General features: G+C 35.0%; 1 protein-coding gene across 2 annotated transcripts in view; it reads right to left on the reverse strand.

The window, feature by feature from the left end:
* Positions 1 to 17,667, reverse strand: part of ATAD2B (ATPase family AAA domain containing 2B) — a 152,980-nt gene that overhangs the window by 60,473 nt on the left and 74,840 nt on the right. For both annotated transcript variants that reach the window (XM_032866927.1, XM_032866926.1), the window contains exons 16-18: positions 12,428 to 12,739; positions 8,717 to 8,852; positions 429 to 615 (exon numbers count right to left, since the gene is read on the reverse strand). In XM_032866927.1, the coding sequence (XP_032722818.1) occupies positions 429 to 615; positions 8,717 to 8,852; positions 12,428 to 12,739 (635 nt within the window). The remainder of the gene's footprint in view (positions 1 to 428; positions 616 to 8,716; positions 8,853 to 12,427; positions 12,740 to 17,667) is intronic.

The following is a 17,667-nucleotide window of genomic DNA, read 5'->3' on the forward strand; positions in this document are numbered from 1 at the left end:
TATTTAAATTGCTATCATTTTTCTACATTAATTTTAAAACCTGACATCTCAAATTGGTTATCATTTTCCCTTCAGTAAGGCTGCAAGTCCAGAGAGAAGTCTAGAAAGGCTCTGAAACCACAGTGTTGAAAAGAGGATAAGAAAAGGGCAAAAGAAACTTACTTTCTACAGTGTTTAACAGAGCCTCAATATAAGAAAGAGGGTATTAAAATTTCAGAAAAGAATGAAATATCATGGCGAAAACTATGAGCTCACATTTAAACATGATATATATCAAAAGGATGCTTGGCCTTATATTTGAATGTTAATGAATAACCAACAGAAAGTTAATATTCACATTACTGTTCTTCGAAAAATCTTTATCTATAAACACTACAGAGATACAACAATAAGAAAGCTAGAAGTACTCTGATTTGGTACAAACCTACCTGTGCACATGATTCTTCAGGTGTTTTGGCACTAACTGAATAAAGTGCTGGGAGATCTAGTCTGTGCACAGAGAACTTTTCTAGAGTGTGCAAAAGTGCTGGAGCAAGGTGAGAAGTTTGACCTGAGCCCCGTTCTCCAGACAGCAATAATCTTGGCCTGTAAGAGGTTGGCTGATGATATGGTGACCTGCAATACATGTAAGGCATGATAATTATTCCAAAACCATACACTCTGATGATCAGTATGAAATATCAGGCAAAACATTTACACTAAAAATGTAACTCCAAATTAACAGAACTTTCTCTTATCCTTATTTAAGTACAGTGAATCATTTTTCATGAATTCTACTTCTAAAATTTTTCTCTCTCTGACCTTTGTAATAACCAAGATGTAAAAGTATAAAAATTCACTCTAAAACTATGTAAAAATACCTGGGTATTCATCCTATCATATGCATTAACATGGAAAATGCTTCAGACACTAAGCATTAGTGACACTATTAATTATCTAAGGTCAATGTAAGAATTCCACTTCAACAAAGAAGTTCGTATATCTGAATATCATCCAAGATGTAAGACTTTTTTTAAAAATAGATAAAATGCTAAATTTTATGTATATTTTACCACAATTTTTAAGATAGAAAAAAAATGTGGGACTTTCTCCGTGGCAGGAAAATTTGGTTTTTCAGCCAATAAAAACTAAATGCCCATACCTGAATACATAATATCTAAAGATCTACAACAGAGAAAGCAAATTTAGGGAAATATATTAAACTAAATTCAACTTATGTTCTCAAGATTCTACAGCACCATTAAGATGATAAATGAAACAAGTTCATCTACTATCACTATAGATAATGTAGGAAATTTTAAGTAATGCAATAAGAATAAAGCAAATAAAAAATGGAACTAATAGAAATAGATAAGGACAACACTGTTACTTATAAAGGATATGATTATGCACTAAAATAATACAACTAAAAGAATCAACTAATAACTGTCAGAACCTACCAGAAGTAACAATTCAGAAGACAAAAATAGAAAAATCAAAACAGATCCTAATACCATCAATAACCAATTTAAGGAAGGAAAGGAGGTCCTATTCACAAATGCAAAAGTAAAGTAAAATAAAACAAACAATATTAAATATTCTTAGCAAAAGTGTAAAAGTACATATACATAATGAGCCTGAATATAAAGATGTCAATTCTTCCTAACCCATGTAGTGTTAACTATAGTTTATAGTATTTTATTTCATACATTTAAAATATTCATATCAAGGCCAACAGACACATGAAAAGATGCTCAAAATCACTCATTATCAGAGAAATACAAATCAAAACCACAATGAGATACCACCTCACACCTGTCAGAATGGCTGAAATTAACAACACAGAAAACAACAGATATTGGCAAGGATGTGGAGAAATCCTTACACTGTTGGTGGGAATACAAACTGGTGCAACCACTCTGGAGAACAGTATGGAGGTTCTTTAAAAAAAAAAAAAAAAAAGAACTATCCTGAGATCTAGCAATTCCACTATTGGGTATTTACCCGCAGGATACAAAAGATTCGAAGGGACATATGCACCCCTTATGTTTAGAACAGCCTTATCAACAGTAGCCAAACTATGGAAAGAGCCCAAATGCCAATCGACTAATGAATGGATAAAGAAGACGTGCTATCTATACACAATGGAATACTACTCAGCCATCAAAAATAATGAAATATTGCCATTTACAATGACATGGATGGAGCTAGAGTGTATTATACTAAGCGAAGTCAGTCACAGAAAGACAAATACCATATGGTTTCATTTATAAGTGGAATTTAAGAAACAAAACAGATGAGCAAACTGGAAAGGGGAAAAAGGCAGAGAGAAGCTAACCATAAGTGACTCAACTATAGAGAACAAATTGAAGATTGATGGAGCAAAGTGGGTGGGGAATGGGCTAGATGAGTGATGGGTATTAAGGAGGGAGGGTACCAGTTGTATTGAGCACTGGGTATTATATGTAAGTGATGATCACTAAGTTCTACTCCTGAAACCAATATTACACTAAACGCTAACTAACTGGAATTTAAAAATGAGAAAAAAATTAAAATAGTCACATCGAAATCTAAAAAAAAAAAAAAAAACTGAGGAAGACAGAGAGATTTAAAACTTAATCACAATATCATCTGAAAGAATAATCAAGTAAGAACATCAAGAAATTTTTGGTTAAGTGCGCTAGCTCTAATTTCAGAACATTTAAACCTGTTTTAGTAATAAGTACTTCATATAGCTTTAATTTTCTCAGCAATTCTATGAAATACATAGCTTCCTCTTATTAAACAGATGAGGAAACCAAAACTCAAAGAAGTTAGGTATGAGACTGTACAAATGGGTGGTGAAAGACTTCAAATTTTCATTCAGGTCCATATAATTGCTAAGCTGAACCACTGTGTTAGGATGTACTCTACTTTATATTGAAATACATCACAGAATGGAATAATAGGATATAATGTAGACTACACCAAACAAAACAAACACAGATCAGAACATAACAGGCACTCCAGAAACCAAGTCACTATAGTTCAAAGAATTTCATATAAGATCATAAGCATAAAAAATAAATGGAATGGAGATGAATTATATTTTTTTAAAAAGATTCAGATCCTCATTTCACAGAAAATTAATTCTAAGAAACAAAGAAAAAAGAAAAAACAAGAGATTCATATACTTTTAACTCATAAAAAAATCTACAAACTACTACAAACTACTAAATCAGACAAAGAATCTGCCACTAAAAAGAACAGTTCTTAATGTATAAAGAACTTATGCTTATAGTGTTTTAACGGAAAACAGCTTCCTGGGCAAAGGACATCAACAGATAATTCAAAAAGAAAATAGTAATAATACATTATATGTTAATTAAAAAATTTCAAAAAGAGAATAGGAACGTAACAAAATGTTCATTCATTTAATAACTGGAGAATGCTTCCTATGGTAAGTCCTCAGCCCTGGATACCTAACAACACCACTTATCATAGAGCTCATACTTGAATAGTATTGAGTGGGAAAAGGAAATATACAACTAATAAAATCCAGTGTGGTTAACAAGCAGCACTGTTTAAGTACAGAATGCTATGAGAGACCTCAATTAGAGACAAAAGGGTTTCCTGGAAAGTGTTACCAAAGCACGAACTCAACAGGCTAGAGGTAGAAAGGACAAATTTTATTGAAGAAATAGAAACAGGATATACAAAGAATCAAAGGCAGCCCCTGGCCCTTTGTTGTAATAGTTCATACATCTAGCTTCTTTTAAGATTTTAGGGCAATGTATGGGTAAAGATTCTAGGGTTAGGGAGGAGAGGAGGGAAGGAGAATCAGACGATGAAGAGCTAAGAAGGGTTTTGTAAACCATGTTAAAAGTCTGGAATGCACCAATCAGAGAAAGACAATTATCACATGATCTCCCTGATATGAGGAAGCTGAGAGGCAACATGGGGGGCTTGGGGAGTAAGAAAGGAATAATGAAACAAGATGGGATCGGGAGGGAGACAAACCATAAGAGACTCTAAACAAAACAACTGAGGGTTGCCGGAAGGAGGGGGGTAGGGAGAGGGAGGTTGGATTATGGACATTGGGGAAGGTATGTGCTATGGTGAGGGCTGTGAAGTATAAACCTGGTGATTCACAGACCTGTACCCCTGGGGCTAATAATACATTATATGTTAATTTAAAAATTTTTTTTAAAAGTTTGGAATGTGCACGAAGTTAATGAAGAAACATATTAGCTTAAGTAGGGGAAGTGATATGATCATACACATGTTTTCAGAAGGTAACTCTAGATCACTATGTCAGTAGAGGAAAAGGTTTAAAAGAAGACAAAATCGGAGGAAAGATGACCGGTTATGAGTCTGCAGTAATAAACCAGGCATGAGACGTTAATGATAATCTAGATAAGAACAGTGTCAGAGTAAATGAGAAGGAACGGACTAGATACGGTGAAAAGAGAGGAAGGAGTTGAGGATGATGTCCAATTCTAGTCCTAACACCTGCACGTATGGTAGCTCACCAGACTCACAAGAGGAGAAGGGGAGATACAGTGCAGTACATTCTGAAAGATGTGTGGCACACTAAGGGCAACAGGCAGCTAGAGACAGTCTAAAGCTCAAGACCAATGTTGGCTTAAGAAAGATTTTGTGGGGCTCCTGGGTGGCACAGCTGGCTGGGCTTCCGACTCTTGATTTCTGCTTGGGTCATGATCTTGGGGTCATGGGACTGAGCCCTGTGCTGGGCTCCACGTTCAGCGCAGTCTTAGGACTCTCACTCTGCCCCTCCCCCCACTCAAATAAATAAATAAATCTTGGAAGAAAGGGAGGAAGGAAGATTTGGTAGTTACAGATCAGAGGAGAGACTTGGTAGTTATTAATAGAGATGAAAAAACTATGAAATTAATGAAAACACCTGTTATCTGTTAGATTGATTAAGTTAAGAATTAATTTTAATACCATTAGCAAGCAGATGTTGGGAAAATTGGTTTTCTCATGACTATTGGCAATGGAAAAAAGCAAAATTTTCCAAAGTTAAATTTGGCAATTATGTCACATACATGCTAAAATACATATGCAAGGATATTCTGCAACTCATCCCACTCCCAAGGACTCCCTTGCCTCTTAAGCATTCTCTACATTTTTTTCATAGTGTGTATCTTCTAATACTTTATCTATTACACTTATTGTTTTATTATCTATCTCCATCTAAAACATAAGATGAATGAGGTCAGGGGTCTTTGTCCATTTTGTTCACGGACATATTCAAGTACCTAGGACAACATATGGCACATGATGGGCACTTTGACAAAATATCTGAATGAGTAAATATGAAAGAACAAATGAATGATTCAAACAAGCAAGAAGATATTATTTTCATCTATCTGGTTGGCAAAGATTTAAAAAGGCAGAGTTCAGAATTGACACGGGTATAGGAAAAATAACACTCTCATATATCAGTGCCGAAAATGTAAATTGGTACAACTGTTCTAGAAGTCAATTTAACAACCTGTATCAAGTTTTAAATGTATATACCCTTTGACACAGCAATCACTGTTTTTAAAATTTACTCTAAGCTATGAATCAGATAATGATGTTAAAAATGTATACTGAGAAAGATGCCTATCCAGATCCACATATCTATCATAGAAGAAGAAAATTGGAAATTTCAATCTTTATTAATAAGGTTATAAAAATTATGGAACATCCAAAAAATAAAATACTATGTAGCTATTTTAAAAGAATGACATTAAACATATACTGGCATAAAATAACATTCCCAATATAGTAGATAAAAAAGCAAGTTACATTAGCCTTACAGGAGGATTTTAATTTACATAAAATAATATGTGGGTCTGTCTATACGTATAGAGAGAATATGGAAGTGTGGTCACCAAAACTTTAACAAAAATTACCTTTAGGTGCTTGGGCTTTAATTTTTACTTTCTTCTTTATGCTCTTCTTTATTACTTGAATTTTCTACAGAGTATATCATCTTTCTAATCAGAAAAAACAAAGCTATTTTCATTTAGAAAACCTCAGAAAGCTCTGTTTCTAATCCCCTTATGGTAATAAACAGTAAGAAAGAAAACTTATTTTCCATCATAAGGGTTTTCTATCAGATTGGTAGACTTTAAATATCTTGACTTCTATTTCACCTTAAATCTAAATAAAGGTTTCAACACTGTTTTAGGAAACTATTCCCTATTAGAAACCCACCAACAATGCCCAAGCTAGTGTTACTAGAGACCAGTATTAATGTCATGCTTTCTACCTATCTAGCTAGCACTTTTACTGTATTGATATGCACGTACTAACACTTGTTCAAACACAAAGTCAAACCAAACCAACAACAACAAAAATTCACATACAGACTTTATTAAGGGCCTCTATTCTAAAGTGTATGCTTTTTGGAAAGCATGAAAATCCTACTGTCCAACCTACCCAAAAAAAAACAATACAATTCCCGATCTACCTATTAAGCTTGGAAATCACATAGATAATTAAAAAAAAAAAAACTGGATCCTAGGAAACAAACAGTACAGAGCCTAACTCTGCCACCTCCCAGCACCTTAATCATGGGCAATTTACTTATTTTTCATTGCGTTTCGGTTTCCTTGTCTATAAAATGATGATACCACAAACGCTGTATTATGATTGATGAGAGTCCTATATAAAGCTTCAAGCTTTATATACTTGTCTCATGTCTAGTTGATATTGAGCATCAGATGCTAACTCTTATTCCTTCATATTCAGAAGGACAGCAAATCCTCCTTGACAAGCACTTTAGCCATATAACAATGTCTGTCACCCTCAATAAAAAGAACTTCTCCAGCGTAAGAACTACTTTACTCATGCTTATGTTTTCAGTACCTAATACAGTGCCAGGCATAAACACATAAAAATTGGGAGAATGGTCAGTAAATAAAGAAATAAACGAATGGGGGTGCCTGGGTAGCTCAGTCGTTAAGCGTCTGCCCTTGGCTCAGGTCATGATCCCAGGGTCCTGGGATCGAGCCCGCATCAGGCTCCCTGCTCAGGCTCCTGGCTCAGGAGGAAACCTGCTTCTCCCTCTCCCACTCCCGCTGCTTTTGTTCTCTCTCTCTCTCTGTCAAATAAATAAAATCTTAAAAATAAAAGAAAAGAAATGAATGGAACTTATAAAAACATCTAAAACAAAAAAAGCTTACTTCTAGGATATAGCTGTCTCCCTATTAAATAAAAATCACATCACGAACTAGAAATTTTACATAAAAGAAGCTAAAATTAAACCAATTCCTTCAAAAAGTTTAATCCAAACAAAACCATACCGTGATACACATTAAATGACAGAGAATGTTCTTAACAAAAAATCGGCCTCAAAACTACACATTTAGTTTTCTAAATCAAAGATATGTCTTTATCACTTTACTGACAACAGAGTTAACTCATAAAATTTGAACAAGTCCTTTGATGAGAGTTTCTTAGCCCCTGTTATATATTTCAAATCCAAATAACTAAACAAATCACACACATGCACATAGGATAGTCAGGTGAGAATCAGAAAAAAATTAAATATTTGGTTTTCCCTAAGCCATCATTAAAATAGATTTGTGAAATTACTGAAAAAAAATCTAAGAAAATGTCCCTGAGGACATAAAAGAAAAGATCTGGAATAGAAGAAAAGTTTCTAATAGAAGAACCTTGCTGTTAAAGAACAAAAGAAAAAAAGAATAAATGAAAGTAACTTAATCTCATTTTAAAAAATAAAAAATACGACTTATCAGTGCAAATAATCAAATTAACATTTCACCAAAATCTACATGGGAGAAACTTGAAGCTGAAGACTTAAGTTTGTTCAAAATATCTCGAAAAAGAATTTAAAAGTACATACAATCAATCCAGCCTTTTCTAATAAAAGCGCTATTAGACCTACCTGACAAAGCATTATGGTCCTATAACTATCATGCTAACTATGTAAATGCAAGTGATGAAGCTGCTAGTAGTTGAAAACTATTTGGTCTCTTAAGCTAAAATTACATTAGCACTAAAGTTGTTTCCCCAATAAAGTGCCTGACAAAAGCTGCTTTATATGAATAAAGGTGAATGTAAACAGAAAAACCATAACATCAGGAAGAAGTAAACTAATAAGGTTTTGGAGAATCAAAAAGTTATCTGTTAATCTGTTTACTAAGAAACTTCTAATTCAGAATCCTTTTAGTACTCTTAGAATCCCTAAACTATCATATGACACTTGTTACAATTTAAAATATTCCAGATCATGATAAACATTTCATTTTGACCATTTTAGGCATTAAAATTGGGGACATAAGCTGACTTTCTAAACAACAACCCCTTCCTTCTGGTTTAAAAAAAAAAGAAGAGGGGCACCTGGGTGACTCAGTCAGTCAAGCATCTGCCCTCACTGTGCTGGAATCCAGCTCCCAGGGGGGAGTCTGCTTCTCCCTCTCCCTGTGCCCTTCAATCCCCTACCACGTGTGCTCTCTCTCAAATAAATAAAATCTCTCAAATTAAATAAATAAATCTCATTTTTAAAAGTCACAGCTTACAAAAAATAATCTTTAGTTTACCAACAAACCCATTTATTACCACACAAAGCAGCATACACAGTAAAACTTTCCCAGAATTGTGTCCAAACAGCAGAAAAAAAGTCCTCAAAGTTACAACCTTAAGTAAAAATACACCATAATTCTAAATATAAAACAGTAAAAATCACTCTAAATTTTTAAAAAATTGGTATGATACTTACATTGTAAAATGAAGGTAGGGTTTATGTACAGCAGCAGCTGATGACTGTTTCTTTGGTGATCCTGAGTGACAACTGGTCTCAAAAATTGATAAAGCATTCTCATCTTCACTATCATCTAAAATCAGAGTTTCTATATCTGTTCAAAAAAAAAAAAACCACAACAATTATGAGGCTTATGAAGTCCTTTAATATTAGTGCCCCACCAAAGCTAAGGAAAGTTGGTTTAAAAATCAGTGATATTAATATGTTACCTATCAAATAATACAGATCAACCAAGCAAACTGACAAACTGCAGGTTTTTTTAATAATTTGTAAATGGAATTAATGGAATTCTTTTACCTTTACATACTGCCTAGTGCTAAGAGATGTGATTCAGTAGACTTCATTGACTAACCATAAGAAGTCTGGAAAAGAAATGACACTCTCCTAAAACACTCACATATTTATTAAAAATTTCTAAGTCGGGGCGGGGCGCCTGGGTGGCTGAGTGGGTTAAAGCCATTGCCTTCGGCTCGGGTCGTGATCCCAGGGTTCTGGGATCGAGCCCCCCATCGGGCTCTCTGCTCAGCGGGGAGTCTGCTTCCCTTCCTCTCTCTCTGCCTACCTGTGATCTCTGTCTGTCAAATAAATAAATAAAATCTTTAAAAAAAAAATTTTTTTCTAAGTCAACTTGACCAAGTAGTTGCTTAGCTGCTAGGGTGCTAGAGTTATGGCCAACTCTTTACAAAAACAACAAGGAACAAGGTGACTTATTTTCTAACATGGCATACACATACACACACATCTATACGTCTAGGTAAGAGAGTCAGGAATTCTGTGGAAGCAAAACCAATCTTAAAAATGCACTCATTCAAATAACATTAGTCTCTATCTGAGCCTGCCATCTGTTACAGTTCAGTGGACAAACTGGAACCATTATCTCTATTGAGGGTGCAATACTTAAAAACGTACTTGGGCTACAACCTCAAGTACTAATAACTGTGCTTCACACATACCGAACAAAAGTGTCAATTCACTCAATAAAAAGTAATGCTACATGTGTAGGAGAAATGAGAGAATTAACACTGATAGAAATCATACTCTTCTCCCAAAAAGAAATAAAATAAAAATAAAGAAAAAAAAAAGAGGAATAATTTCTACAAAGAGGTACTGAACTGTGCTGGCAGATAGAGATTTCAACGGATTTTATAAGCTAAGTATTTTTTAAGATTTTATTTATTTATTTGTCAGAGAGAGAGAGCACAAGCAGGCAGAGCGGCAGGCAGAGGAAGAAGCAGGCTCCCTGCTGAGCAAGGAGCCCAATGAAGGAATCTATCCCAGGACCCTGGTATCATGACCTGAGCTGAAAGCAGACGCTTAACCAAGTGAGCCACCCATGTGTCCCCAACTGAATACCTTTTGAGTGATAATTTCATATACCAGTCTACGAAGGATGGTTAAGACCAAAACAAACCAGAATAATATATCTAAAGAACTAAAAAAAATTATTAATAATCAAATAATCATAATTTGTTTTCTCTTCTCTACTGGCACATGAAGAAAAAAATGGAACTAAAGCATACTCTATACTTACTTAAAAAATTTATAAGAAAACAGATAATAATGCCATAAAAAATTCTCATATGAAAATAAAGGAACTATATCATATGTCTATATATAGAGATAAAGAAGATGTGGTGTATATATATAATGGAATACTACTCAGCCATCAAATAAAATGATATCCTGCCATTTGCAATGACATGGACAGAACTAGACAGTATTATGCTAAGTGAAGTAAGTCAATCACAGAAAGATAATTATATGATCTCACTCATATGTGGAATTTAATAAACAAAACAGAGGATCATAGGCAAAGGGAGGGAAAAATAAAGCAAGACAAAATCAGAGAGGGAGACAAACAATATGAGACTCTTAATCATAAGAAACAAACTGAGGGTGGCTGGAGGGGGATGATAGGGGGATGGGGTAACTGGGTGATAGGCAGTAAGGAGGGCACATGATGTAATGAGCACTGGGTATTATACAAGATTGATGAATCACCGAACTCTGCCTCTGAAACTAACAATACACTATATGTTAATTAACTGAATTTAAATTTTAAAATATCATAAATAAAAAGATGAACTATCATAATCTCTCAAATGGGAAGATAAGATTTTTATTATTTTCTAAAGGTGACATTAGTTTTTTTAAAAATTTGGGGAAAAGAGGGGCCCCTGGGTGGCTCAGTGGGTTAAAGCCTCTGCCTTCGGCTCAGGTCATGATCCCGGGGTCCTGGGATCGAGCCCCACATCGGGCTCTCTGCTCAGTGGAGAGCCTGCTTCCCCCTCTCTCTCTGCCTGCCTCTCTGCCTACTTGTGATCTGTCAAATAAATAAATAAATAAATAAAATCTTTAAAAATAAATTTTGGGGAAAAGATACATATCCTCAGTTATGAAAATCAGAGATAAGAAATGTATGATTCATGGCAGAGTACCTGGCACATTCATAACAAAATATTTATTCCCCACCCTACTTAACAAACTTAGGAGATCAAGTAATCCATGTGATATTTCATGAGAATCTATCCCTGAAAAATACAGTTTCCAAAAAAGTATTTATAAAGACAGCAAAATGCATTGACTATAGATGATTTTTACTACATATAATATTTTTAGTGTTAGTATAATTAACTGAACAATTTTCTGGTGCAGACTACATGCCAAATAAGGTATTAGGAACTGGAAAAATTAAGATAATTAAAACTCATTACTTTCTCTTCAAAGTTCACAGACCCTAGTATATAAACCTAAAGTTTCCCTGTAAATGGTTGACTTCTTTTTTAAGATTTTATTTATTTATTTGAGAGAGAGAGAGAACAAGAGACCGAGAGTATGAGTGGGAAGAGGGTGAGAGCAAGAAGCAGACTCCAGGAGCCCCACACAGGACTCATCCTGGGACTCCAGGACCATGACGTGAGCTGAAGGTAGTCGCTTTAACAGAGCCACCCAAGCGCTTGCAATGGATGACTTTTTAAAGGCAGTATTCTATTTTTATCTCAGGTCCAATCTTGAAGTTAGAATTCAAGACCTTGTATCACCTTATACAACCAGCTTCTAATTTACTCCCTTACTAATGATTTATACTTCACTAATATAGCACACTGCAGAGTGCCCTGACAGTACCAACAAAACAGATTTCATGAGTTGAAACCAGAGGGACATTATGAGCAACGAGCAAAGGCTATAATCAGATGCCCACGTCTGAATAAGTCCTAAAACTTACTGAATGACCTCAAATAAGGGAATACTTCCTAAGTCTTCCAGTCTCCTTCTTTTCATTATAAAAGTACCTGCCCCACTGGACTATTATGAGGATTAGTAAGTGACAATTTATTTAAGGGCTTTATAATAAAATAAATGTAAGCCATCATATTATAGTCACCTTTTCTAAAGATAATAACACTTCTACATTACTGAGAATGTCCCAAGAGGTAACAAACAGAACTAACATTCATTCTTCCTTTTGACAAACATTCGCTAGGCAACTACCACACCTAGGCAATATACCAGGCCCAGACTATAACTTAGTGAGTGAAATAGATACATTTTCTATACTCGTGGCAAATATAAAAGAATAACACATAAATAACCTTATAAGGAAACTCGGAATTTATTTATGCCTGTACTTGTTTCATTTTAACAATACGAAAAATTACTTTTTGGTACCTTCTTTCTTGTCACTCTGGCTAATTTCAGCATGAGGAAACACTTTTTGCAAGACTGCTAGGATGTTGTTGAAGCTTCTTTCCAGCAGCGGTTTTATGATGGGGGATAGTGCATGTCCTGAAGACATGACAGCACGCTGAGAAGCAGGCACAATATTCTGCATTGCATGGTAAAAATCTTGGGCATTGAGCACTATTGAGGAAACATCTAGCTGCAGTTTATGACTGCTAGCATAGATCTGGGGGTAACGCCTCCGCAGGGCAATCAGGGCAGCTTCAGTGCACAGGGCCTTGATATCAGCTCCACAATAGCCTAATGCACAAAAAGAAAAGAATAACAAAGGTAAGTTCATTCTCCCAGTACCAACTATAGTTTGCAAATATATACATCTTTACCTAAATAGTTATTAACATTAAATCAATAATTATGTGTAATTTTATCAGCAAAAACTGACCATTTAAGTCACCTAGTAAAATTTACTCAGTAAGACTAAAAATGTTTCGAATATTTTAATTAACAACACATGAACTAGTGATACCAAAACAAACCATGTATTCTGTGCCAAAATCACTGATTATAATGTAAAACTTTCTTCAGGAAAGGTTTTTAAAGAGTAAGTTTCATCTCAATCCTTCATCACTATTCCCAATAATTAGCTTAGTCCCTCTAACATTATACTTACCTATAAACTTTTCTCTTTTTTTTTGTTTAATTAATTAATTTATTTATTTGACAGAGAGAAATCACAAGTAGGCAGAGAGAGAGAGGAGGAAGCAGGCTCCCTGCCAAGCAGAGAGCCCGATGTGGAACTTGATCCCAGGACCCTGAGATCATGACCTGAGCCGAAGGCAAAGGCTTAACCCACTGAGCCACCCAGGTGCCCACCTATAAACTTTTCTAATATTACTAATTACCAAACACATCTGGGAATAGTACAATGTAGAACATATGCAGAAAGGTCAAGAACGGAGCTATTCTCCTACTAACTCTGGGCGCAAACCACAGCAAGTTTCTATTTAATTACCCCCCAAATTATAGTTTAAAGTCGTCACCATCTCTAATAATTTCAAAGGTATTAAAGGGACTAAGAATCCATTAATATTCCACATTAACTTCCTTTTAATATATACGTTTAGCTTAAAATAACTGATAATCTAGTTCTACGGGCTATACCAACACAGGGTATTAGCCATTACCCACACTTAACGGATAATGTAGTTAACAGATCAAGCCTCTGCTTCTAAGTCATTTCACTCATTTAAGCAACAAATACATACAAAAACACACAAACTGTTAGGTCTTAACCACAAAAAGGAAGAAAACCTCAAACCAGCCATGTTGTTTTTTATGTCAGCAATTAAACTTGCATTTGGCCACCTTTACCACACAAACCTTTATCGTACCAAACATGCCAGCAGGGGGAACCACCACTCGAACTAATTTAAAACTTGAGACCCTAAGTTCTTCAAAGAGTGGTGGCATCAAGTTTATCTTTTTATACTATGCAATGACCTTGTGGAACATTTAAATAATAAAAATGGTGATTAGAAAAACTGTGAGCAGAAAATAGCCCCAAACTAAATGACAGGTGTTAGGGTCTGTAATCAAAGGAGCTAGACCCAGAAAAAAACTGCTAGGTAACACACAGGTGGCCAATTGAATCTCAATTCAATCCAATTGAAATTCAATTTCAATTTCAATTGAATTGAATTTCAATTGGCCACCTGTGTGTTACCTAGCAGTTTTTTCTGTGTGTGACAGACCTAGCATGACTGTGCGGTTTTCTCTGTGTATTGCAATCTCATTGGCCACCTGTGTATAGCCCAGTTAAACTACCTCTATAAAAGTTAGTCTGTGAGGCTGGGAGGGGTCGCCTCTTTGCAAGACACGGCCCTGACCAGTCAGTTTGATTCTCCATGCCTGCCGCGAAATAAAGCTTTGCTTGACCTTCGCTTTGTATCAATCTCGCTCCTTGATTACGGACCCTGACAACAGGAAAAAAACATTAAGGCACAAAACTGTATAAATCAAACTGTAAGTGACTCACACACCTACAATGAACTGTATCTCTATTATTAGTAGGGCACATGATCTTGCTGATCAAGTCCTACAGAAACAGAAAAATCCTCCCTACTCTGCTCCCTTCTTCCCATAGTATGTACCACTTTTATCATTTACCTATTATGTTTACTGTCTGCCTTCCCCAACCAGAATGTGAGCTTTGTGAGGGTATGGGTATTGATCAGTTTTGTTCACCAACATATCTCATATACTGAAAATAATGCCTAGCCTGGCATTCAGTAGATATCCAATAAATGTTTCACGAATGAAAGAAGAAAACTGTAACTCCAAGGTGATAGTTTGGGATTGCGTAACTGTGAGGTTACCATATACTACCACAAAAAGTGGAAGAATTATATTTACTGGGCTTTTTTTTTTTTTTAAGAAATCTAAATTCTTTTATTATTAAGCCAACTTACTATGAATAAAAATTTCAATGGAAAAACACAAAAATATTCTATTCTTAAAGAAATATTCAGAGTTAAGGGAAAACTTAGTATAACCTGTGAAAATCTAATTCAGAAAATTATGAGCAGATGAAGCACTAACACTGTCCAAAGACACAATCTCCCAAATAATTCTCAGAATAACCAAATTAACCATTAGTCTTTCATTTTTTATTCTATTTCTCAATGAATAAACATGAAAAAAGGTATCTTTCCCTATGCTGAACATATCCTAGTTATAGTAGTTCAATAAAATAACTATAAAATACCATCTTAGTCATAAACAGTTAATGAAATAATTCATTTCAGAGGAAGTAAAAAACAATCTACCATCTTCAAACAATATAAACCACCACTTTTTTCTTCTTTGAAAGCATATACAACACAGTTGGCAAACATACCATATGATCCTATTTCTAAGAGCAAGAAGCCTAAATTTTTTAGAAAGCTCAGAAACAAAGAACAGAAAAAAAGCCACTAAAAGATATTTTATGTAACAAACAATACCTATAACATTTATGTTTGACATGTTAGTAACATACATAATAGCAATGTACTACTCATTTTTGCTTACTCTACTAAAGATAATTTAAAAGGGCAACAATAGGTCCCATTTAAGGAAATAAATCTTCACTTGGATTATCATAATCAACAGACTAGAAAAAAGAGGATTTATCTTCATTACATTTGCCTATGAATGAGAATTATTGGTTTATATCAGTAGTTTTTAATCTTGACCACTGATCTGAATAAATGATGAAACTGAAACAGAAATAGATTCCTAACGAACTTAGTGAATCAGAATCTCTGGTAATTTAATATCATAAATGTGTATTTTGAGAAAGCTTTACAATTGATTCTGATAGACAAAACAAAAAACTGAGAACTACTGGATTAATAATATGCCTCCTTTACTAGACTCTACAACAAAATTAAAATTACATGATAACCATGGCTAAAGAGATTGTATTTAAGATCACATGTCCTGGTTTGGGCCTCTTGTCCTGTCTTAATTAATTTTTTCACTCTCCAAAGCATCCTGATGTAGGAAAATAGATATAGATAATAAGATCATTCTAAATACTTGGAAAATATAGGTGCCTGGGTGGCTCAGTCATTAGCTGGCTGCCTTCAGCTCAGGTCATGATCCGAGGGCCTGGAATCAAGGCCCTTATCGGGCTCCCTCCTCAGCAGGAAGCCTGCTTCTTCCTCTCCCACTCCCCCTGTTTATGTTCCTTCTCTCTATGTGTCTCTCTCTGTCAAATAAATAAATAAAATCTTAAAAAAACAAACAAACAAATAAATAAATGGAAAATATACTACAGCCCTTTGAAAGTTAAAACTTGATGTTAAAGAAAATATCAACATTCCTTTCATGAGAATTCCATAAATGTATTAATTCTACCATTAAAATTCTAATATTCTGATGAACACAAATATCTAGATACAAAAGAAAAACATTCTTTTGAAAAAATGAAACAAGATGAAACCAGAGGAGACAAACCATTAAGAGACTCTTAATATTAGGAAACAAACTGAGGGTTGCTGGGGGGTATGGGATGGGAGGATGGTATGGCTGGCTGATGGACACTGGGAAGGGATGTTGTGGTGAGTGCAGGGTTTTGTGAAGACGGATGTATCAAAGACCTGTACTCCTGAAACAAATATTACATTATATGTTAATTAAAAACAAAAAGAAAGAAAAGCATTTTTTTTTAGGTATGCTGTATGCCTAATGTGGGGCGTACACTCACAACCCTGAGATCAAGAGTCGCATGCTCTACTGAGCCAGCAAGGTACCCCAAGAAAAAGCATTCTTAAGCACCACTAAAATGGAAACTTGTCTGAAAAACTGAAAATACAAAAAGGTTATAGACTAGACAGCGTTAATACTAAAATTTTATCAAATTACTGTTCCGGGTTTTTTTTTTTAAGATTTCATTTATTTATTTGACAGAGAGAGATCACAAGTAGACAGAGAGGCCGGCAGAGAAGGGGTGAAGCAGGCTCCCCACTGAGTAGAGAACCGAATGCAGAGCTCGATCCCAGGACCCTGAGATCATAACCAGAGCCGAAGGCAGAGGCTTAACCCACTGAGCCAGGCGGCCCATGAAGTCTACTGTTTAAATAAAACATCAAACATAATGAAGGCCCACAAGATAGATGCCTCGTTGATACACTTCCACTGTTTCAACCCTCTTAGTGAAAATAAATAGAGAAATATGATTAGATTTGAGGTCCTCATAACCTTAAGCTCCTACTATTTGTGAATGTGATCTAGACACTGAAATTATGTGAGGACTACTTTCAAAAATCACCCCTATTAAGCATCCAAACCTCTCCACGTACTTGGGAATTTATTTCAAGGTAAAAGTTACCAAATCCATAACCTCTATATGAAGAGGTCAGCGGTCTTTGCAGTTTTTTATCAAGACAACATATTCTTTTTGTTAGGCATAAATTTCACTGAACTGAACCCATACATGTTAAAACGTGTTTGGGATACAGAAAGTGGTAAGTTCATAATGAATTTAAAGTGTATTACTATTTCATTCCTGTTTGAAGACCTGCATTTGACTTTTTGTCTTAATGTACAACTGGCTTCTTATGTCACTCTCCAGGAAGAAAATGGTGTAGATATAAGCAGATCCTAAAACGTCACCACCACCACCCTCAAAAGGCAAGAGAAATTTTTTAGTCCTGTAAGAAATCATGTCTTTAAAATGCTTAAAC

Source organism: Lontra canadensis, unplaced genomic scaffold (assembly GCF_010015895.1).
Source record: "Lontra canadensis isolate GAN:19392208 unplaced genomic scaffold, GSC_riverotter_1.0 scaffold32, whole genome shotgun sequence".
Taxonomy (NCBI): Eukaryota; Metazoa; Chordata; class Mammalia; order Carnivora; family Mustelidae; genus Lontra; species Lontra canadensis.